Source organism: Oncorhynchus kisutch, linkage group LG14 (assembly GCF_002021735.2).
Source record: "Oncorhynchus kisutch isolate 150728-3 linkage group LG14, Okis_V2, whole genome shotgun sequence".
Lineage (NCBI taxonomy): Eukaryota > Metazoa > Chordata > Actinopteri > Salmoniformes > Salmonidae > Oncorhynchus > Oncorhynchus kisutch.
This window is the reverse complement of record NC_034187.2, coordinates 21,513,723-21,538,657: the sequence shown is the minus strand read 5'-3', so window position 1 is coordinate 21,538,657 and position 24,935 is coordinate 21,513,723. Positions and strand designations below refer to the sequence as shown.

Sequence of the window (24,935 nt, the reverse complement as noted above, 5' to 3'; positions counted from 1 at the left end):
GTTGTTCTGGGATTGATTTGCACAATTCACACCAAAGTACGTTGATCTCTAGGAGACCGAACACGTCTCCTTCCTGAGTCCCATGGTGTTTATACTTGCGTACTACTGTTTGTACAGATGAACGTGGTACCTTCAGGTGTTTGGAAATTGCTCCCAAGGATGAACCAGACTTGTGGAGGTCTAAATTGTTTTTCTGAGGTCTTGGCTGATTTCTTTTGATTTTCCCATGATGTCAAGCAAGGAGGCAATGAGTTTGAAGGTAGGCTTTGAAATATTAGCCTATCAGAAGCTTCTAAATCCATTACATAATTTTCTGGAATTTTCCAAGCTGTTTAAAGGCACAGTTAACTTCTGACCCACTGGAATTGTGATACAGTGAATTGTAAGTGAAATAATCTGTCTGTAAACAATTGTTGGAAAAATTACTTGTGTCATGCACAAAGTAGATGTCCTAACCGACTTGCCAAAACTATAGATTTTTTAACAAGAAATGTGTGGAGTGGTTGAAAAACGAGTTTAAATGGTTGAAAAACGAGTTTTAATGACTCCAACCTAAGTGTATGTAAACTTCCGACTTCAACTGTACATAGGCAGTAGTCAAACATGCCTGAAGGCTTTGCACTTCCTCTCCTTGGAACAGCTACACCTTTTCCGCCAGCCACAGAGCAATTAACATGCCTGGCTGCCACAGGCTTCCGAGGCCGGGCCCGCACTAATCATAGGTATGCATTGTTGTGTTCAGCTCGCAGCCCTTTAAACAGCACCTCTTGTTTAAAGCCCCTCCTCTCTGTTGAGTTGGGCACAGGCCAAGCCCTTAGACTAGGCTAGTACATTGTCTGGTTAGATGGCGAACTGAAGGGGAGATCTCCAGATTTAAGAATGGGATGAGGGGAACAGAGTTTCTCCCCCACAGGTATGCTATTGGGAAACAGGAATCAACAACATCAACAGGAACATAAAGGGATCCAATCCGGTGTGGCTTAAATCAAATAAACAAGAGAGGGAGGGACACAATGTAGATAAAAAGGCAGAGGATCCTTAGATTAGTGTCTTTATGAGTTGTTGTTTACCTTACTGTCTATGGGCTCTAAGAGGTCTCTCAGACTGAATGTCGGATGATGTACACACACATCCCGTTCTCTCCATAATGTTCATACAAAGAGGGACCTTCACTTCCCTTCACTTGTGACCGGAGATTGACTGTCTACTCTAGATCACTCTGCTGCTTACGCTAGTGATCACCTGAGTTTGAGGTCATCACCTGATTGTGGTCATGCATGAGAGCTAGAAACCGGTGCTGCTTTGAATAGAACACAGTTTAGTTTGGACGTTTCACCTTGAGCAACTTCATCTTCCTTCAGTAGATACGTTGTATCCCTAAGCTGTGTGTTTCAATGTGTGTCTTGCTTTAGACCATCCTGACTTTCATAACTCATTTTCCTTGGAATGTTTTCAGTGTTGGTGTGCATTCTTGCAGTATGTCAGTGAGTTACTTAATCTACTGCATCTATGATATGTGTTTATAAAATACTATGAGTCGTTGGTCCCTTAACTTGAGTAGGTAACCCTGCTCTAGATCTAATCTTCAGGTATTGAGGTCACCATTGAAAATCGTATTGATTCATTATGTTATTTATCTCCTTTAACGGGTGACCCTGATTGCTCTATGTGAGGGAAGTAACGCAATGAGGCTTTTCCCTTTGAGCTAAACATCCTGTTTCCCTTGTGCTCTGTACACTGTGTTGTGTGTGAACAACACAGGAAATGCATTAGGCCATCCATATTTGTGAGATGAGAAAACAAACTGACTTCCTGAACTCTGAATAGTCCTCCAAAGAATAGAGGCACTGCTAGTGGAAAAATTCAAAGATTGTCATTGTTTTACTGCTCAAATGAAACAAGGGACACTTTATTTGAGCTTGTGGATCTAAGCCTAAACATGAGGACACTCAATTATATTAAAGGAGGGGTGAAAAGTGTACTACTGTAACCTACTTTTCAAATTGAATTAATTTTATAGACCCATTGCCACAAAGGTCTGTTTGGTGACATCAACATGCTTATAAGACTGCAAATAGCATGGTAATTGAGTCTGAACCATATTGATTTTTTTGTAAATACATTTTAAATAACTTTGTTCTAAGAATATCAGCAGCAATTTTTTGTTGTCGTCTTAATTTAAGGTTAATGTTAGGTATAAGGTTAGTAGTGTGGTTAAATTTAGGGTTAGGTTTAAAATCTAACTTTAAGAAGAGAAATTGTAGAAATAGGCGGGATTTAGCCAAAAGTATGACTTTGTGGCTGTGGTAACTAGTGACGACTACAGTTTGTGCCACAGCCTTAAATATCAGCTGTATAAAACAAGCTGTATGGGAGCCAGTGAAATACAAAGAAACTTCTCACACAACATACTGTCACTATGACAACCGGGCAGAATCATTTAGCCCGATTTTTCGCTATTCCAGACAGCCCAGAAATCCAATAGCGTTAAAGTCTCATATAACCACCCCATTGGTTTCTCATGGCATATGACATCTCACAGGAGTGAATAAGATTAATGCATATCATATGAATTTGGGGTTAAATTGTCAATTGGTATTGCTTTTGTTTTCTGGCTGTCTTTATGTCACAAAATAAAAATGTCCAATGGTTGTTTGCAGAATGCCAATGTAATAGCACGATATACTACATTCACTATCTTTTGGAGAAACATGTAGTTAGAAAAATACAATAATCATAATAAAGTTAAAGATCTGTGAACATGAGTGGGTTGTGTTTTTCAAAGGTTTACTTACACTTTATGGTTAATGTAATTTTAAAAATAAAATAATATATTATTTAATAATGCTATGGCTGTGAAAGGCAAAAATAATTGGCTAACTTTATTCTCTGTCTTCAAATGTAATTTCGATCTGAATAATGTTTATATTGTTGTCTATTAGTATCGCCTTTTGCATCCAAGAAGACGGTTAAAACGGATATTCTGTCCCGAAGCAAATATATTGAAGATTACTCATTTACCTGGCCGGATCAAAAAATCACTGCAGATACAATATAATTTTCTGGATTATTTTTAACACTTCCCATCATGGTGATGTCAACATGAAACAATCATTTTCTGGAATTCAAACAAATTACATTCATCATCATTCACATATCTGGCCTCAGACCTACTCTTGAGATCAAGCCTACAGCCAATGAATGAGAAAACGATTGAAGAATACAGCTGTAGCCTTCGTTCTGTTATTTGAAATCATGAAGTGGAATCTGATGTAATTCCACGTGCTGCCCCATGTATTCGGCTCATATGTCTATACAATCTCCTCCATTTTATAGCACTAGTCTTCCAGTATGAAAAGCAGTTGTTTTCTGTGACGCCAAAGGCGCGAAATGCAATCAACACCACCATAATCTACACATGATAGTTTATTGATGGTGGTATCACACACACAATCCTTCTCACAGATTATTTTTTATTTTTCGTGCTATCACACAGACGCTTCCTTTTTTCTGTATCACTGCGTGACTGAAGGGAAACTTCTGTTGGGAAGTGCAGGGACTACTTTAGGTCAATTTTGGATATAAATAATCCGAATATATGCCTAATGACACAGGCATATTTTATCAAATGTTTCTCACATATGGTTAGAATTGATGTAAGCAATAGAATTTATAGTTGAGAATCCTTTGACATATCATATGTATTTTTTTGCAGCCATGCGGAAGGATTTCATTGTAGAACTGGTGGTCGACGCTTCCGCCCAGTTTTCCGATGTTCATTGCTCGAGTTGAAAATGGAGTTCGATTAAAGCAGATGTCCAACAACTTCTTCGGGAAAATGTAACTCACTGTATTTGCCTTTTGTATGTCAATTTCTTAATATAAATTATGTTGTACACTTTTCTAGCTGTGGAGGCTATAATTCAACGTACACCGACACATTGACGGACCAACCAGCGCTTTTTAAGTTGTCCTGGACCTGAAGTTGGAGAGGGGAATGCTCGATAACTAGCCACTAATAACGTGCCAAATGTCGGTTTTATTTTGTACACTTTTTAGCATCTGAACGCATTGGATTTCGTTTTACCGAAGAGGATGACGAAGATGTGCATTTTGTTGAGGTTGGATTTTACTTCCAAGGAAAATAAAATTAATAATCGGTTGTCACTCCTCGCAATTGAGTTACAAAATTAGCTAGGCTACTTGGTTTTCTTAAAAGAGCTCAGTAATGCATGCAGCATTGTAAGACAATTAACTTTTATACAATATCTAGTGATTTTATGCGAAAGAAAATGGTGATATTTGCGGTTTATTTCCCCGCCGTCACTGCGTCCTCGATGCTATTGCCAGGATTTGGATCCCCGTGAGAAAAAATGAGCGAAGATTCAACAAATCCAAACGAGTGAGTACATTTTTATCCCACATTCTAAAACGCGATGATAATTCTGCCTTCATGTATCGAATCGTCACTGCAACGATTTGCACGATTCTAAATTACTCTGTTCCACATGATCCTTCGTTCTACAAATACCATTTTGAGAACTCATATTTTAATGAGGTTACTATTTTCAGTAATACATATACATCCATTTATTTTGTTTGGTTTGTTTTCCATGATCACAACAACGTGTTTTGGGACTTGATGCAATATAAATAAAACCGTCTTATTATATTATGGCAACGGCATATGTTAAATGTACTTTTGACGACTGTATAGAAAATGGATGCAATATATATGATAGTTGTTTCATCAAGAATGTCGTTGAAAAATGCCTTATGATTGGACTGCAATTGAATAATATCTATTGATATTTCAGATTGTATGTGTGACTAAATCGTAATTTATTACAATCGCTGTGGCTAGATGTTGTGTTTAAGCGTATGATTTAAGAAGATTTATATGCTTACTGTACCTACTCTAAAATTATATTGTCATAAGAATCAATATTATACAATAGTGTTTTCTTGACATTTGATAGCAGGTTACTTTGTTAGTTAATGTAGAGGTTTTAAAAATGTATATTCTCTCGAATATATATATTTTTTTCAATGGAAATGTGGCTGTAAACTGGTTGCTGCAAAAGTAGAAGACGCCATATTTTTTTTCACAATAGCACTCATTTGCATATCACAATCTCCATTCATAATTTTTTTTTTTAAATGAACGTATTGCGTTCCAAATGTGACTGGGCTACGCCCGGAAAGCAACATTTATGTGAATTGACATATGGTCCTTTGTGTCGCTGTAAATCCGTATTGTTTTAATGGGCTGATCTCTTGCGTGGCTTGTTGACAGTCAGTGAGAAATATCTGCTCGGGAGGTGCTGCGATCACGTGACCCCTTCCATTCATAAAGAGTACCTGGGTGCCCATTCACAGTACGCTGTACAGTACAGTGTCTCGCAACTCACTGGCGATCACACAAAGATTTGGGATGAGCTTAATCTGGATGTAAACATGACAGACATCCATTCATTTGAAAACAAATAAATCATGCAAGGATGATTTGCTCTTATTGCATTCTTCTGATGCTCTCAAAACTGGCATCCATATTTTTTTTATTTATTCAAGATGGTTGAAATCTGTCCTTATGCTGACATTTCCATCGTTTATGTGTCTGAAAGACGCCCATGCTCGCACACAACAGGTTGATTGATTTAAAGTGGGGGTATAAAGAACTCTGTCCTTGAACTAGGCAATGTAGGCATATTGTTGTTTCATATTCAATATATTACATAAGCAAGGACCATGATGTATGGTGCTTTGCGTTTGTTCTTCCTAGTGACTGCAGCAGCACAACACATAAGATGGCCAACATATGATGCAATTGAAGATCAAGGAAGATGGTGGGAAAAGAACAGTAAGCCCCACCTGATCCATTTTTATATTTACGCTGGCTGGAATTTACGTTCAGTCTAGCAGCTGTTGTACATAATGTACGCATCTGATGACAAAGAACACACAAAGAAGCAAGATGTTTTTAATGTCACTGAATGCCATTTTGACACATTTGAGCTACACTATTGTATCAAATATTAAGGTCTATCAGGTTTTGTACTTGTAAAGCATATTGACAGAGCCATTGCAATGTGTATCTTCCAGTTTCTCCTCACAACAGCATTAAAGTTAACCATGGCAATGAGTAGCCAAGGACAATCATTAAACCACACACTTATTGTTGTGAGTCGTGTGTGAATACAATGGGATGCTCAGTAGGTTACATTGTCGTCTTGTTGGGAGTTTCTGGACACTTCTCTGTTAGCATCACGGGCATAGTAATATATCATTCATTACAGCTTGTTGCTTCATCAAATGATCACAAAGCTGTGTGATGAATAAAATGTGGTTGAATGTGTGTGCTACTCACTCACACACGAAGATGCACTCGTACAGGTTATTGAAAGATTTTTTGCTGTGAACGTGAAATGCATACCACCATGTTAAATATCCAAGGGCTAGGCCTAACATGGCCTACTCTGTGTGTGTGTGTGTGTGTGTGGTCGAAGAAGGTAGCGTAGTCCTCCAAAAATAATCACACAGAGAAAGTAGAAGAACCAGGGTGTGTCTGTCTGGGGCTATAGGAGACATATCCTTACGACGGAGCTTAGAAGTAGTCTTTTTAATAAGGTTCTTCTGCCATCCAGGGATTTAAGCTATGACATGCATAGTAAACAAGGGTGGGCTAATAAAGCCCGAAATGATAACGAAATAGCAAAATCAGACATGCTGTTAGCTAAATACAAACTAATTGCAAAGAATGGCAAATTCAGCTGATAAAGTTATACAAGCATAGGTAGTAGCTACCGAATGTCATTTTCAGTGAGTGTGGACATTTTACAAGTGAAAGTGAGTGAGAGAAACTGCAAATGAATGAATAAAGTTGTGATGCATGCTTTCCTGAAGGAAGAGCAGCAAGTGTACGGAGCAGAGGGGAGGGGAAAAAACTGCTAGTAAGAAGCACAGGGAAATAATTACATATTTTATGTCTGGCATTGGTAAGGTCAGTAATAAATAAGTAGGGTTAGCCTAATGGTTTTGGATTGATGTTCTGTTTTCTGTTTAGCCTAGTTTGCCAGTCAGGTGATTCCTCTTGGACTCCTTCTTCCTATCTGTGTGATTGATTTGACAGCTCAGCATTTCTGTCAATGTGGGCTGTCACGATCTTATCACCTGGGGGCCTGTTCTGCCCCTCGCTCCATTCCTCTGACAGGCTTCTCCCAAAAGAATTCCCTCAAACAATATCTGATTGAATGTGAGTATTGTGCCTTTCCGACAGAGTATAGCTTCTTCAGCTGTTCGGCTAGTTGTTTATGGTGGTGGTAATTGCTCAAGTTATGTGCTGTGGAACTCTGTGAAATAATGTTTAGTAGGCTACGTTTTATTAATCTCTTTATGCTAGTGTTTCGGGTGATGCAGTCTAATGGGGGGAAATGAATGGCCTACATAACACAACTGGTGCTTTTCCATCAAGACTTACCCCCACATCAGTGGGCAGCCATTGTTTTAGGGCGGCGGGTAGCCTAGCGGTTAGTGTTGGGCCTGTAACCAAAAGGTTGCCTGTTCTGGAAAATAGTCTGAGCCTTCTGTAAAACACTAGGGTAAATCCTCCTGGAAATGCGCCACGCCTGTAGTTTTGAAGCCTGAATGTAGCCTTGGCTTACACACTCGTAGGCCTGAGTTTCAAATACCAATTAGTGTGAAGTAGGCTTGGGTGGTATCCAGATTTTCACACCATCCTGGGATTTACGGTATTACTGGAATAGCACACAAGGGGGTGCTAAACGTGCCCATTGAGCCTCTACAAAAAAGTAAGTCGCTCCAGATAAGAGCGTCTGTTACATTGCTAAAATGCCTTTAGCTAAATGCTAACGAGCGAAAACTAACAAACTAATTGAAAAGATGAGCAAATCCAGCTCATAAAGTTATACAAGCATAGCTAGTAGCCACTGAATGTCATTTACAGTGAGTGTGGACATTTACAAGTGAATGAGAGAAATTGTGCGAATGAACAAAGTTGTGATGCATGCTTTTCTGAAGGAAGAGCACTGAGCAGAAGACAGAAGAATGTAGGAAGGGGGGAAAAACGCTAGTAGGAAGCACAGGCAGCTGTACAGAACTTTGACTTCTCGAACACGGCAGAAAGACGTTATAAGATATCTGATGGTAAACATTTAGTAGTGAATTCCGTACAAGTGTAACTTACTTCATTGCCTCGTGCGCCGCACAACAGACATTCCGATATACAGTACCAGTCAAAAGTTTGGACACCTTCTCATTCAAGGGTTTTTATTTTTTAAACTATTTTCTACATTGTAGAATAATAGTGAAGACATCAAAACTATGAAATAACACATATGGAATCATGTAGTAACCAAAAAAGGGTTCAATCAAAATATATTTGAGATTCTTCAATGTAGCCACCCTTTGCCTTGAAGACAGCTTTGAACACTTTGGCATTCGCTCAACCAGCTTCATGAGTAGTCACCTGGGATGCATTTCAATTAACAGGAGTGCCTTGTTAAAAGTTTGGCTCAAAAGCATTACGGAAAGAAATTCCACAATCAGTTTTTTTGTAATAAGGTAGGGGTGGTATATAGAAGATGGCTCTAAAGAAACCACTACTAAAGGACACCAATGAGATGAAGAGATTTGCTTGGGCCAAGAAACACAAGCAATGGACATTAGACCGGTGGAAATTTGTCCTTTGTTCTGATGAGTCAAAATGTAAGATTTTGATATCTGCACGTGTGGTTCCCACCGTGAAGCATGGAGGAGGAGGTGTGATGGTTTGGGAGTGCTTTGACTGTAACACTGTTGCTTTTATTTAGAATTCAATGCCTGGCTACCACAGCGTTCAGTGGCGATACTCCATCCCATCTGGTTGGCACTTAGTGAGATTATCATGTGTTGGGTCATTGTCCTGATGAAAATCAAATCTCCAGGCTGTGTAAGGGCTATTTGACCAAGGAGAGTGATGGAGAGCTGCATCAGATGACCTGGCATGCACAATGACCCAACCTCAACCCACTTGAAATGGTTTGGGATGAGTTGGACCCCAGAGTGATTTGAAAAGTAGCCAACAACTGCTCAGCATATGTGGGAACTCCTTCAAGATTGTTGGAAAAGCATTCCTCGTGAAACTGGTTGAGAGAATGACAAGCATGTGCAAAGCTGTCATCAAGGCAAAGGGTGGCTACTTTTGAAGAATATAAAATATATTTTGGTTTGTAACACTTTGGTTCTACATGATTCCATATTTGTTATTTTGTTGTTTTGATGTCTTTTATTCTACAATGTAGAAAATAGTCAAAATAAAGACCCTTGAATGAGTAGGTGTCAACTTCTGACTTGTACTCTATATACAACTTTTGTATTGAATGTACATAGAATGCTTTCTCCCATTTGTGCTCTTTACAACGAACATGTGTCTGGCTCAACTGTTTTGGGGAACTAGGGTAAGCTTCATAATGTGACTGAAGGGAAGAAAGCAATATGCTTAATCTCTCAATGTATTGCACAAGTTGACTGCAGGTATTATCTTCCAAAGTAGCAACACATTTTCCAATTTATGGAAACTACAAATAGTTTTGATGTTATTGGAAAACCATCTCGTGGCATTTTCTAAATACCCCGGTATACGGCATATACGGTATTCCGCCCAAGCCTAGTGTGAAGTGGGTAGTCAAAGGCTTTAGAGGTCCTCAGAGTTGTCTGTAGTTTTGCTTCTGTATTATTTTTGGGAATTAGCCTTTTGATAGTTTCTGGCCACTGCTCTGTATTGATTGAATTGGAACTTGTCATCTGTGCAAATAAAATGTACGAAGGAAGTTTTGGTCTTACATAGGCTAACATCCTGACTTTGGATTGGGTCAGAGCGCGTTGTTCTTTTCTAACTATATCAGCAGGCTGGCCTTGTAGGTTGTCAAACGATCACTGATTCTTGCTCCCACTTATCTCAAGATATATCTTTTGCCAAATGTCAGAAAATGTATTTTTCCTGCCGCAACTTCATAATTTCTCCTTTTGTTCTTTACCTATTCTTAACATATGATAATTAGCTATGGCGGATAGGCTTGGGCAGTATACCATATATACCGGGGTATTTGAAAATGGCCACGGGATAGTTTCTCAATATCGTTAACTATTTATTTTGAAGTTGTTTTAAATACATTTTAATATTTGTATCTACTTTTTAAGTAAATACCTGCAGTCAACCGGTGCAATATGGTAAGAGATAAAGACGAACGCATTTTTCATTTCACCTGTCACAAAATGTTTCATTATAAAGTTTACCAGTAGTCCCCAGTCATATGGTGTTTGTTTACAAGCACACAACCACAAGAGACCATAGCCTTGTGAGTCACTCACTGTTGTGCAGCACGAGGCAGGTGATCTAGTTACCGTATGGAATTCACAACTAAGTGTTTGCCAGCTAGATAACTTAACTATTATAGGGACACTTTGGGATTTTGGCTATGATGCCCTTTATCTACTTCCCCAGAGTAAGATGAACTTGTGGATACCATTTTTTTTATGTCTCTGTGTCCAGTATGAAGGGAGTTTCATGAGCCAATGCCTACTAGCGTTGCCCATAGGCTTCCTGTACTAGCATGCTAAGGATGTCTAAAATGTTCTAAATGCTCTGCAGTTGTGGATTTGGTTTGCTAATTTAGTAGCTAGTTAGCTAAGTGGTTAGCTTCTTCCCAAATACATCATTGTTTGGTAACAGCAGAGAATCCCCTCTTGGATCTGTCTAATATTTGTCTTGTGCTTGCAGCAAACTGAGTAGCTATTTTGAGTTACTAGTATAACTTTATGAGCTGGGATGTCTGTCCTGCAAATAGTTTAGGTCAGACTGTATAAAATGTTTAATGCACACAACAGCATTTTGTTATTCTCTGGGATTTTACATGTACCAAGCCTAATGGAGGATGAGCAGTTGTTTAATCTGTGAAATTACCCTGTGTACAGGCTATTTATAGTCTGCTTTTCTGTTACATGGTGTTGTATTGTTTGCATGACAATACTTCTCTATAAACCTGTCTGGATGAATGGGATGATTTGTTACTGACAGTGTGTTACTGTGTAACTGAGCAGGCCCTGTACAGTATGAATGTAGTCTGTTCTGGCTCTTCTCTTCCCATGGCCAGAGTTACGATTCAGTGTATTTTAAACCCGACAAACTTCCCTATTGTAATTCTCATTTCCTCTTAAGTATTTTAGGAGCGGACCTGAACTAGTAAATATCATCAGTGTATTTGGATAGTAATATTTCATTCTTTAAAACAGCACTGTACCCATTTTAGTTGACTGTCTCACCAATCAAGACAAAATGATAATGCATATGCAATGCCCATTTCCCTTTGAAAATGCTAGGCTATGCTGTGTCGTATTAGACCAGGCTAAAAAATCCTCTCCGTTTTTCTTTTTGTCACCAGATATATATAGTGACGTCTTTTTTTCAAGGAGCTCTCTGGTGTGCCTTGGCCATATCGCAATGCTTCTACGAAATTCTTTGAGCAGTAAAACGTCTGAATTTTAGGTATTGTTTTCAGTTGTGCTGCTGCATGAAGGCTTTGCTGGGAGCTGCTGCAGCTGAGGTAAGATGGTTCTTTCCTGCAAGACCACTGACATAAAAGGGCACAGATGTAAATCCAAAACCTTGTCTTTTGAATGAGTTTCCAAACTCTTTGAAAACAGGAAGGAGTTGGGGCCTGTGAGTGTATTCGCATGTGTACATGCTTTTCTAGTTTGTCTATAAAATACAAGTAGCTGTAGGCTAGATGAGGGGATTGAAGCAAACAACTTAATTTTATAGAAGTAATATTTAATGAACCAAACGTTTGACCAGGTATGTAGCCTATTATAGGGAAATTGATGCTCATCTGCTGAGTCATCTTATTAGCCATTTTTAGAAATTGAACCTGACTTTCTATGAGAAGCCACTTCTCCAATGTGTAGCCTACACGTGTGAAGTGTTTCACAAGGTCTTCTAGCTAGAACATTTTTCAACGCAGTTGTTCTTTACAGCGTGCTAGATTGTAATGGGCAGTACAGTAGTCTAGTTTGATGGTTTCTTTACAACTCGCCACAGTGAATATTTTTCAATATTATGCTGTGGTTGTGATGCTTTAACAACGGTGTGGATTACAGGGATAGTTTACAGCATACTAATGTGCCATTTCTGTGATTGTTAACAACCATGGTGGATGGATGATGGCTTCTTTACAGCATGGTGCATTCCTTGTAATGAGGTCTTGCTTCTTCTCAGCCTTGTCCTAGTACCCGTTCCTAGCACTCCCCAGTCTTAAATCTGAGATTCTGCAGTAACTATTGCAATTAGAAGCAGGGTCTCCAAAGACTACTTTCACATCAAAGCCGCCCGTAGACGCCGTAGCAGTCCAAATTTGCCATTCCTCTTTTTCTGTAATGGTGAGTGCAAGGTTTTAATTTGCCAAATGCTTGCTGTTTTAATTATGATCATCTCAATATGTTGTGCTTTGATGTTTTGGGGCTTTTGATACACATGGGATTCTTTTTGATTTATTTCAGTACACTAGTGCTGGGGTACCCAGAACATTGTCGTTGGTGTTACAGGCCCAAACGTGTAATGAGGTTGGTTAGCATTGGTGTGAGGCATAAAATCATTGTTACAGAAACATTGCTGGAGTAGCTTGACATGGTGCTTTAGTGCCCGTTCAGATTTACTAGACTTGTTACCAGCACCGGTGTTCACATTAGCTACACTTGCCGTGGCTTCAGCGACAATATGTTCTCTCTGCCCACCTCTAGTATTGTAAATCTCACAGAATGCTATGCGAGCATCTTCTCATCTTAACCATTAGACCTACAGTACTTCAATAATACAAAATGATACACCAATTCACACATGTGCAGACCATTTTAAAAGGGTTTATTTTCCCATTTGCAAACTCAAATTACAGGAGTCAGACAATAACACAGAAGTCCGTTACAACGCCAAACTGCAGTCAGGTCAAGACCCTGGTGAGGACGAGAAGCACGCAGATGCGCTTCCCTGAGACTGTTTCTGACAATCTTTTGTGGTGCAAACCTACAGCTTCATCAGCTGTCAGGTGGCTGGTCTCAGACAATCCCGCAGGTGAAGAAGCCAGATGTGGAGAGCCTGGGCTGGCGTGGTTAAACGTGGTGTGCGGTTGTGAGGCCAATTTGGACATATTGCCAAATTCTCCAAAACAGCATTGGAAGAATCTTATAGTAGAGAAATTAACATTCTATTCTCTGGCAACAGCTCTGGTGGACATTCAAGCAGTCAGCATGCTGATTGCATGCTCCCTCATCTTGAGACATCTGTGGCATTGTGTTGTGTGACAAAATTGCACATTTTATTGTCCCCAGCACAAGGTGAACCTGTGTAATGATCATGCTGTTTAATCACCTTGATATGCCACACCTGTCAGGTAGATGGATTATCTTGGCAAAGGTGAAATGCTCAGTAAAAGGGAAGTGAGGAAATTTGTGCACAAAATTTGAGGCATTTTGTGTGTATGGGATCTTTTATTTCAGCTCATGAAACATGGGACCAACACTTTACATGTTGCATTTATATTTTTGTTCAGTTAGATTATATTACAATTTAAGATAACTACCTCAACTAACCAGGCTTTGTTTTATCCTGTAATGCAAGTCATTACATGGGATACAGTGCATTCGGAAAGTATTGAGACCCCTTGACATTTTCCACATTTTGTTACGTTACAGCCTTTTTCAAATATTTCCTCATCAATCTACACACAATACCCCATGCCTTTTGGCAAACTCCAAGTGGGATGTCATGTGCCTTTTTACTGAGGAGTGGCTTCTGTCTGGCCACTCTACCATAAAGACCTGATTGGTGGAGTGCTGCAGAGATAGTTGTCCTTCGGTAAGGTTCTCCCATCTCCACAGAGGAACTCTAGAGCTCTGTCAGAGTGACCATTGGGTTCTTGATCACCTCCCTGACTAAGGCCCTTCTCCCCAGTTTGGTCGGGCGTTCAGCTCTAGGAAGAGTCTTGGTGCTTCCAAACTTCTTCAATTTAAGAATGATGGAGGCCACTGTGTTCTTGGGGACCTTCAATGCTGCAGACATTTTTTGGTAACCTTCCCCAGATTGCTGACTCCACACAATCCTGTCTCTGAGCTCTTTGCACACTTCCTTAAATTCCTTTGTTTTTTGCTCTGACATGCACTGTCAACTGTGGGACCTTTTATATAGACCTGTGTGTGCCTCAATTGAATTGACCACAGGTGCACTCCAAGTTGTGGAGACATGTCAAGGATGATCAATGGAAACCGGATGCACTGGAGTTCAATTTTGAGTCTCATAGCAAAGTGTCTGAATACTTGTATAAATAAAGTATATATGTATTTTTTCTTAAATAAATGTGCAAACATTTTGAAAAACCTGTTTCAACGCTATGTCATTATGGGGTATTATGTGTAGATTGATTAGGGATTTTTTTTCTTTTAATCCATTTTCTAATAAGGCTGTAATGTAACAATGTGAACAAAGTCAAGGGGTCTGAGTATTTTCCGAATGCAATGTATTCAGTGCCTTCAGAAAGTATCCCTAGACTTTTTCCATTTTGTTTCAGCCTGAATTCAAAATGGATTAAATCGTTATTTAGTCACCCATCTACACACACTACCCCATAATGATGAAGTGAAAACATGTTTATTTTTATTAAATTATGAAAGTGTATTGAAATTTATAAGTATTCACACCCCTAAGTCAATACATGTTAGAATCACATTTACAGCTGTGAGTCTTTCTGGGTAAGTCTCTAAACTTTGCACACCTGGATTATACAATATTTACACATTTTTACAATTCAAGCTCTGTCAAGTTCAAATCCAATTTTATTTTCACATGCGCTGAATACAACAGGTGTAGACCTTAACGTGAAATGCTTACTTACAAGCTTATGTTCATATTTGTATGAACATAAGATTCAACAAATGAGACAGAAACTGAACAAGTTCCACAGACATGTGACTAACAGAAATGGCATAATGGGTCCCTGAACAAAGGGGGGATCAAAATCAAAAGTGACAGTCAGTATCTGGTGTGGCCACCAGCTGCATTAAGTACTGCAGTGCATCTCCTCCTCATGGACTGCACCAGATTTGCCAGTTCTTGCTGTGATATGTTACCCCACTCCTCCACCAAGGCACCTGCAAGTTCCCAGATATTTCTGGGGGGAATGGCCCTAGCCTTCACCATCCGATCCAACAGGTCCCAGACGGGCTCAATGGGATTGAGATCCGGGCTCTTTGCAGGACATGGCAGAACACTGACATTCCTGTCTTGCAGGAAATCGCGCACAGAACGAGCAGTATGGCTGGTGGCATTGTCGTGCTGGTGGGTCATGTTAGGATGAGAATGCAGGAAGGGTACCACATGAGGGAGGAGGATGTCTTCCCGGTAACGCACAGCGTTGAGATTGCCTGCAATGACAACAACTCAGTCCGATGATGCTGTGAATAGAGGTCGACCGATTATGATTTTTCAATGCCGATACCAATTATATGAGGACCAAAAAAGCCGATACCGATTAATCTGCTTATTTATTTATTTGTAATAATGACAATTACAACAATACTGAATTAACACTTATTTTAACTTAATATAAAACATCAATAAAATCAATTTAGCCTCGATTAAAAAATGAAACCTGTTCAATTTGGTTTAAATAATGCAAAAACAAAGTGTTGGAGAAGAAAGTAAAAGTGCAATATGTGCCATGTAAAAAAGCTAACGTTTAAGTTCCTTGCTCAAAACATGAGAACATATGAAAGTTGGTGGTTCATTTTAACATGAGACTTCAATATTCCAAGGTAAGAGGTTTTAGGTTGTAGTTAATATAGTATTTATAGGACTATTTCTCTCTATACCATTTGTATTTCATATACCTTTGACTATTGGATGTTCTTATAGGCACTATAGTATTGCCAGTGTAACAGTATAGCTTCCGTCCCTCTCCTCGCCTTACCTGGGCTCGAACCAGTAACACATCAACAACAGCCACACTCGAAGCATCAATTACCCATCGCACCACAAAAGCCGCGGCCCTTGCAGCGCAAGGGGAATACCTACTCCAAATCTAAAAGCGAGTGACGTTTGAAACAGTATTAGCGCACACCCAGCTAACTAGCTAGCCATTTCACATTGGTTACACCAGCCATTAGGCTGATAGGCTTGAAGTCATAAACAGCGCTGTGCTTGCGAAGAGCTGCTGGCAAAATGCACGAAAGTGCTGTTTGAATGAATGATTACGGGCCTGCTGCTGCTCAGTCAGACTGATCTATCAAATCAGACTTAATTATAACATAATAACACACAGAAATACGAGCCTTTGTTCATTAATATGTTCAAATCCGGAAACTATCATTTCGAAAACAAAACGTTTATTTCAGTGAAATACGGAACCGTTCGGTATTTTATCTAATGGTTGGCATCCCTAAGTCTAAATATTCTTGTTACATTGCACAACCTTCAATGTATGTCATAATTACGTAAAATTCTGGCAAATTAGTTCGCAATGAGCCAGGCAGCCCAAACTGTTGCATATACCCTGACTCTGCATGCAATGAATGCAAGAGAAATGTCAATTTCACCTGGTTAATATTGCCTGCTAAACTGGATTAGTAGTTATGACTAGTGATTATGATTGATTGTTTTTTATAAGATGAGTTTAATGCTAGCTAGCAATTTACCTTGGCTGCTACTGCATTCGCGTAACAGGCAGGCTACTCGTGGAGTGCAATGGTTAGAGCGTTGGACTAGTTAACTGTGCAGTTGCAAGATTGAAACTCTTGAGCTGACAAGGTAAAAATCTGTCGTTCTGCCCTGAACAAGGCAGTTAACCCACAGTTCCTAGGCCGTCATTGAAAATAAGAATGTGTTCTTTAATTGACTTGCCTAGTTAAATAAAGGTATAAAAATAATAATAATAAAAATAATAATCAGAAATCGGCGCCCAAAAATACAGATTTTCTGATTGTTATGAAAACTTGAAATCGGCCCTAATTAATCATTCCGATTAATCGGTCGACCTCTAGCAGTGACACACTGCCCCATACCATGATGGACCCTCCCTTCAAATTGATCCCGCACCAGAGTACAGGCCTCAGTGTAACGCTCATTCCTTCGACGATAAACGTGAATCCGACCATCACCCCTGATGAGACAAAACTGTGACTCGTCAGTGAAGAGCACTTTTTGCCAGTCCTGTCTGGTCCAGCGACGGTGGGTTTCTTCCCATAGGCGACGTTGTTGCCGGTGATGTCTGGTGAGGATCTGCCTTACAACAGGCCTACAAGCCCTCAGTCCAGCCTCGCTCAGCCTATTGCGGACAGTAGGAGCACTCCTGGAGTAATTGTCCGTTCCTGATGTAACTCGGGCAGTTGTCGCCATCCTGTACCTGTCCCGCAGGTGTGATGTTCGGATGTACCGATCCTGTGCAAGTGTTGTTACACGTGACCTGCCACTGCAAGGATGATCAGCTGTCCGTCCTTTCTCCCTGTAGCGCTGTCTTAGGCGTCTCACAGTACAGACATTGCAATTTATTGCCCTGGCCACATCTGCAGTTATCATGCCTCCTTGCAGCATGCTTAAACCCTTTTACAATGAAGATCTGTGAAGTTATTTAGATTTTTACAAATTGCCTTTGAAAGAAAGGGTCCTGAAAAAGGGACATTTTATTTTTATGCTGAGTATACATCTGTAAAATGATAACCAAAGCTTTAGTTTCTGGACTGTCTTTCAGGCTTCCATGTCTTCTCCCTGGACTTCCTCAATGTCCACCTCTTGAACATCAGACTGAGGCCTTATCTTCACTGTCTCTGTACTACCTTGTTGAGGATGGCATGTTGTCAGGCTAAAAAATCCTGATATTTCCCAGATGGCCACCAATTTTTCAAGCCTTTATTGGTCAGCCGGTTTAGTGTGTGTTCCCAAATAAGGACCAGTTGTGCTCGGAGGCGGCTGATGTTGGTGGGATTTGGAGGACGTTGGAGGACACGGGAAAGCGCCTCAGATCCACAAAGTCCCTTCCACTGCCATATTACATCTCACATCAAACAATATGGCATTGTCTCCCTCAATCAGTGCAATGGCTACTGCTATAGGTTTCAGGCTGCTTACCACTCTCTCCCAAAATACATCATGCAGGAGGGTCCTCTTGATGGGGCTGTCCATATCGGCAGACTGTGATATGGCCATATCTTGGATGGACTTCTTCCCCTCCAGGAGACTGTCAAACAAGATGACAACACCACCCAACAGGTGTTGCTGGGCAGCTTCAATGTGGTGCTCTTATTCTTCTCACTTTACTTGGTGAGGTAGATTGCTGCTATAACTTGATGACCCTTCATATACCTAACCATTTCCTTGGCTCTCTTGTAGTGTTGTTTTCAGTGCCATGATGTCCTTGAGGAGCAGATTCAATGCATGAGCAGCACAGCCAGTGGGTGTGATGTGAGGGTAGGACTCCTCCACTTTAGACCAAGCAGCCTTCATGTTCGCAGCATTGTCTGTCACCAGTGCAAATACTTTGTGGTCCAAAGTTATTGATGACTGGCTTCAGCTCATTTGCAATGTAGAGACCTGTGTGTCTGTTGTCCCTTTTGTCTGTGCTCATGTAGAATTCTGGTTGAGGGGTGGTGATTATGTAGTTTTAATTATTCCTTGCCTACCCATCAGAGATGATTGCAATAGTCTGCTTTCTCAATGATTTGCTTGACCTTCACTTGAACTCTGTTGAACTCTGCATCCAGAAAATGAGTAGATAAAGCATGTCTGTTTGGGGGGGGGTGTACGCTGGGCAAAGAACATTCAAAAATCTCTTCCAATACACATTGCCTGTGAGCATCAGAGGTGAACCAGTTGCATACACAGCTCGAGCAAGACATTCAGCATTTCTCTGACTACGTTCCTCCATTGAGTCCATAAAACTTCTAATTCCAGGAGGACCATGAGCTGTTGCTATCGTCAGATTCATAATTTTCACCTCGATTAGAAGTATAGGGACTTTTGGCAGAGGTTGCTTGTTGTGAGCGCTCAGGGAACTTTATGCAATTGGCCAGATGATTCTGCTGCATTCTTCACACATGATTTTGGCACAGTATTTGCAAATGTACACAGCTTTTCCTTCTACATTAGGTGCAGTGAAATGCCTCCACACATCAGATGGTGCCTGTGGCATTCTCCTGTAAAGATTTCAACATGCCTGATAGAGACATACCCCAAGCGACTTACAGCTGTAATCACAGCAAAAGGTGGCGCTACAAAGTATTAACTTAAGGGGGCTGAATAATTTTTTGATTTGTTAAAAAAGTTTGAAATATCCAATAAATGTCGTTCCACTTCATGATTGTGTCCCACTTGTTGATTCTTCACAAAAAAATACAGTTTTATATCTTTATGTTTGAAGCCTGAAATGTGGCAAAAGGTCGCAAAGTTCAAGGGGGCCGAATACTTTCGCAAGGCACTGTATATGTATCCTATTTATAGCCATCTTGTTGGGTAGATTTGCTCTTGTACGGAAGGCATGTTGAATTTCAGGATAGCTAGGTTCATCGTTAACTACCCTAATACTTGCTGTACATAGAACCCTTTAGAGCATGGCACTTGCAACGCCATGGTTGTGGGTTCGATTCCCACGGGCGACCAGAATGAAACTATGGACTTAAGTCGCTCTCGATAAGGGCGTCTGCTAAATGACTAAAATTGTTCAATTCCATGGTTGGGTTCTGTCATTTTGTCCAGCATCCAAAGGGTTGTTTTGGTGTTTTGTTTTGGGTCTACATGCCTGTTGTGTATTTGTAAAACATTTAAACAGTAGCCAATGTCCTTTTGGAAACGTGAAGATATGTGTGTGTTAGAGTATGTTCGTCCTTGATGCAGTTGCTCAGTTTGCATGGAAGAAGGTATCCAGATGATTCAGACATATTTTTTTTTTGTCCATGCTAGTTAAAAACAAGAAGTTCTGCAAATGTTTTCTCTCCTCTGCTTGCGGTTCCTTTCCCACTCTGCGGAAGGATAATCTAAAGAATCAGATTGGGATAAGTAGCTTGTGTTTATTTTCCGAGTTACTTTTTTCATTCTAAATCTTAATCCCAAAGTGGGCTGCTGGGGCTTGACGGCCTGCCTCCCCTTTAGGTTCAAGGGGGAATGGTGGTGATGTCTCTCCCCTTTTCTAATGCTAATGAAAAGAGGAATGGTTTTCCAGCCTTTAGCTTGCAGAGTGTGTCTCTCCTGCAGCATGCTCCACTGCCTGGACATTGTGAGAGCACAAAACTCCAGGCCTGGGATCCAATAACGTGAAATTTCAGCAGAGAAGCAGCCATTGTGTAGAGAGGCAGCCGTGGAGGGTGATGGGTGGGAGAGGAGGGAGGGCGGATGGGAAGGAGGCGAGGGTGACTTGGCGATCACCCAGGGCTCAGGCCACATCGTCCCACTCCTGTCTTACTTTCAGGCCTCCTCCTCCTCCTGTCCCCCCAGGGGCTGGGAAGCCCAGGGGCTGAGGCAGAAGCAGAGCATGATGGCATGCTGGAGCTCTGTGAGCCACGATCCAGGGCCACAGACAAACGGCCACTTTGTTAGGCCAGGAAATGGTTGTCCCAGGATCCCCCTTCGCCACCACACACTGAAGCAGCCAGGCCCTCTGGGCGCAGGCCTGGCCAGCACGTGCTCTCAAGTACAGTCCTAGCCTACAGCCCTTTATGTTGCTGTTCCTGCTGTGTGTTTGGGTGGCTTGTACTGTGGTGGTGTGTGTACTGTGGTGGTGTGTGTAATGTATAGCCTAGTTTGTGGAAGTTGAGCTGGTTTAGCAGTGTTTTCTGCAAGTACATGGAGTTGCCAGCCAAATAGAAAAAGTAGCCAGCCAGGTAGTTCTGGGCGGTGGGGGTCCGGGAGGCATGCCCCCTGAGGAAAAAACTATTACAGAATGAGCTCTTTTGGTGACCTCTGGTACATTCTAACACCCATAATTCCATCTGAAATACACAGCTAAGTTATGGACTACTTTAATGACTTTACCTTCCATATCTCCAGTTTTACTGCAAGGTATGAATTACCACAATTATGTTTGGTCCTCTTTTGGGCTCTGCTGCTGTGTACACTTAGGGTAAGGAAACCAGTATGTTATTTTGGTCAACTATCCCTTTAACAGTTTGGCCTGTCAATCAAGGATGTTTGTGAGTCACATGGTAGGGTTTCAGACCTGTCAATCAATCACTGTGGGTGGGACTTTGAGGGAAGGCGGTAGATTAGTATTCTAGTCTACCCTTTTCAATCTAACATATCGTGACAAACTAAAACTAGTCGACTCTTTTAGTTTGGTTTATTTTCTTAACCTAATGAAAAATGCTCTGTAAAGTAAACATGGATTCCCTGTTGAGAAACAATATAGAAATCAAGGAAAATGGTTAAAACAAAACATTTATGGGGAGTACCCCCAGCCCCCCCGCCAAATTGTATAAAAGTGGGGGTGCACAAAGTCAGGTGCCCGTGAATAGACCTACGAGAATGTTTTGAAGAATGAAGCAGGTGTTAAACATGGGCTTTGCTACACAGAAAGAAGCAGTTGACTACTCCATTGTTGACACTAATCAAGTCAGTAGGCCTATCTCAATATCTTTAACAATGACATAAGTACACTATATATACAAAAGTATGTGGACGCCCCTCAAGTAGAGGATTTGGCTGTCAGACACACCCATTGCTGACAGGTGTATAAAATCGAGCACACAGCCATGCAATTTACATAGACAAACATTGGCATTAGAATGGCCTTACTGAAGAGCTCAATGACTTTCAATGTGGCACCGTCATAGGATACCACCTTTCCAACAAGTAAATTTGTCAAATTCGGCGGATGCCAGGAGAACAGTACCTGTCCCAATGCACAGTGCCAAATGTAAAACCGCAACTCACCAGTGAAGAGCACTTTTTGCCAGTCCTGTCTGGTCCAGTGACAGTGGGTTTGTTCCCATAGGTGATGCTGTTGCCGGTGGTGTCTGGTGAGGACCTGCCTTACAACAGGCCTACAAGCCCAGACATTCTGAGCACTGATGGAGTGATTGTGCGTTCCTGGTGTAACTCAGGCAGTTGTTGTTGCCATCCTGTACCTGTCCCACAGGTGTGAGGTTCGGATGTACCGATCCTGTGCAGGTGTTACACTTGGTCTGCCACTGCGAGGACGATCAGCTGTCCGTCCTGTCACAGTACAGACATTGCAATTTATTGCCCTGGCCACATCTGCGGTCCTCATGCCTCCTTGCAGCATGCCTAAGGCAGAGTTCACACAGATGAGCAGGACCCTGGGCATCTTTCTTTTGGCGTTTTTCAGAGTCAGTAGAAAGGCCTCTTTAGTGTCTTAAGTTTTCATAACTGTGACCTTAATTGCCTACCGTCTGTATGCTGTTAGTGTCTTAATGACCGTTCCACAGGTGCATGTTCATTAATTGTTTATGGTTCATTGAACAAACAGTGTTTAAACCCTTTACAATTAAGATCTGTCAAGGGTCCTGAAAACATTCTAATAGTTTGCCTAATTTCAGTATGAGAAAACAATCAATGTGTAGAGAATCATTGTACCATCTAAACCACTGTGAAATATCCTTTCAATAACCCAAAATATTGTATTTTCAGCTGTTTGAAGCTAGTGTACAAAACCGAAAGCAAAAACTAAACTTAAGACTGGGAAGCATAGAAATGGTGCACATAGAACAGATCTACCACTTCTTAGATTTGCTTTCAATGAGTGACTTTTTCGATGTGAATTTAGTCGGGTTGACCCAGAAAGTTTATATTGAGCTTTTAAATAGGTTTCAACTCATACTTACCACTACATGGGAAGTGAAAATTCACTCGCATTAGACTCATCATGCTCTCGTTCCTCCGTGAAATGAAATTTGACTGCAACCAACCACAGCATACACAAGTAACACAGATTGCCGAGAGGCTGGACAGACTGCAGAATCACAAACCAGAAGTGGTTTCCTCGCTTTGTGACTGACAGGTGCCTGTCCAATCAATAGATAACTAGAAGATGCGTATCGTTATTCTTTAGTTGAAGGCTGTACAGACTTTTCTGACTAGTGAATTTAAACTTTTAAATGAAAAGAAGCCTGGTTAATGAAGTGCCACTTATGGACGGCGTTTCAAACACTGGTTTAGGTATGAAATCATAGGCAAGCAGTTGTGGTATAAGAAAGACACTTTCAATCACTTGCAGTTTTTCTGTTTATTCCACCAAAGCTTATTTGGTAATTTAGACCGTTCTATAATTTTAGGTATTTAGAGGTAATTTGCTATTGCTTCTCCAGTAGTATGTTGTCTACTTGCTCAGTTAGACAGTCCTTAATTCATTTTTTAGCTAAAGGGTACTATAAAGCTAGAGGGACACTGATATTTTTGTTGACAAATACAATGTTTACAAACAATGGAGTAAAACAACCTTATGTTGAGTTTGACATCTCTGTCGTCATACATCCTACTAGATTGTATTGAGAAGGGTGAGTGAACTTTCTCAATTACCTTTCTCAACAAACCTGTTTGTCTAGCCTATATTGAGGAAGATGATATAATCCTGAAATGCGCATATAGGCTAAGCTGTTATAAGAGAAGAGGAGAATTATGCCATAGTTTGTTGAAGGACTTGAGGTGTTTAAATCTGAATGAGAGCTGTCGACTCCCCCCCCCCCCGGTCATCCAGCAGAATGATTTGGAATGGGGGGGCACTGAGGCAGGGCTACTCTCTCTTTTTCTCTCTTTTTTGCGGGCCCAAGCCAGCTGATCCGCTTCCGCTCTCATTGTGTGTCCAATGGACTGTGCACCCAGCGAGGGGCACGGAGCCCAGCCTTTGTCTCCATGGACCGCCCCACTCTGTACAGGACAGGGGGTTGTGTGTGCGCATGTTAGGGCCCTATAAATACACGATGTGGAAAACACAGACGGAATCTAGACATTTAAAACTGTATACAACAATATAAAAAATAGAATTGTTTTTAGTAGGGAATCAACTAAATGTATTATGTCTGAAGAGGCAATGAGAATTCCCCCTGTCTATTTGTGCGGTGCACTATTAGCAATGATTAGCAGATCTTCTGGTAATTGGAAAGGCTTTCCCAATAACCTTTTAAAAATAATCACCCCTTTTTACATCAGCAGTTGTCACAAAGTTCTTATTCATGAACTGAACCTAAAACAGCAGAGAGCAAGCAATGCAGATGTAGAAGCACGGTGGCTAAAAGCTCCCTAGAAAGGCTGGAATCTTTGGAAGAAATCTAGAGGGGAACCAGGCTCTTCGGGGTGGCCAGTCCTCTTGGCTGTGCCAGGTGGAGATCATAGGACTACACGGCCATTAACGCCAGATGGTTCTTCAAAATGTTAAAAAGTTCATAGATGACCAGCAGGTTCAAATAATAAACGGTGGTTATAGAGAGTGCAACAGGTCAGCACTAGAGGACGACCGATTCTGATTTTTCAACGCCTATACCGATTATTGGAGGACAAAAAAAGCCGGTACCGATTTAATCGGCCGATTTATAAACATTTTACAATTTTTAAATGTGTATTTATTTGTAATAATGATAATTACAACAATACTGAACAAACACTTATTTTAACTTAATATAATACATCAATAAAATCCATTTAGCCTCAAATAAGTAAAGAAACATGTTCAATTTGGTTTAAATAATGCAAAAACAAAGTGTTGGAGAAGAAAGTAAAAGTGCAATAACGTTTAAGTTCCTTGCTCAGAACATGAGAACATATGAAAGCTGGTGGTTCCTTTTAACATGAGTCTTCAATATTCCCAGGTAAGAAGTTTTAGGTTGTAGTTATTATAGGACTTATAGGACTATTTCTCTCTATACCATTTGTATTTCATATACCTTTGACTATTGGA

General features: G+C 40.7%; 1 protein-coding gene across 2 annotated transcripts in view; it reads left to right on the top strand.

The window, feature by feature from the left end:
• The first annotated feature begins 3,745 nt into the window (after positions 1-3,745).
• The window catches only part of LOC109904184 (sprouty-related, EVH1 domain-containing protein 1-like), a 95,808-nt gene continuing 74,618 nt past the window's right edge, over positions 3,746-24,935 (top strand). The window contains exons 1-2 of one of the 2 annotated variants that reach the window (XM_020501381.2): positions 3,746-4,121; positions 4,351-4,402. In XM_020501381.2, the coding sequence (XP_020356970.1) occupies positions 4,374-4,402 (29 nt within the window). In that variant the 5' untranslated portion in view covers positions 3,746-4,121; positions 4,351-4,373. Of the gene's footprint in view, positions 4,403-5,782; positions 5,861-24,935 lie in introns of both variants that reach the window. The other variant, XM_031788018.1, reaches the window with a different exon arrangement.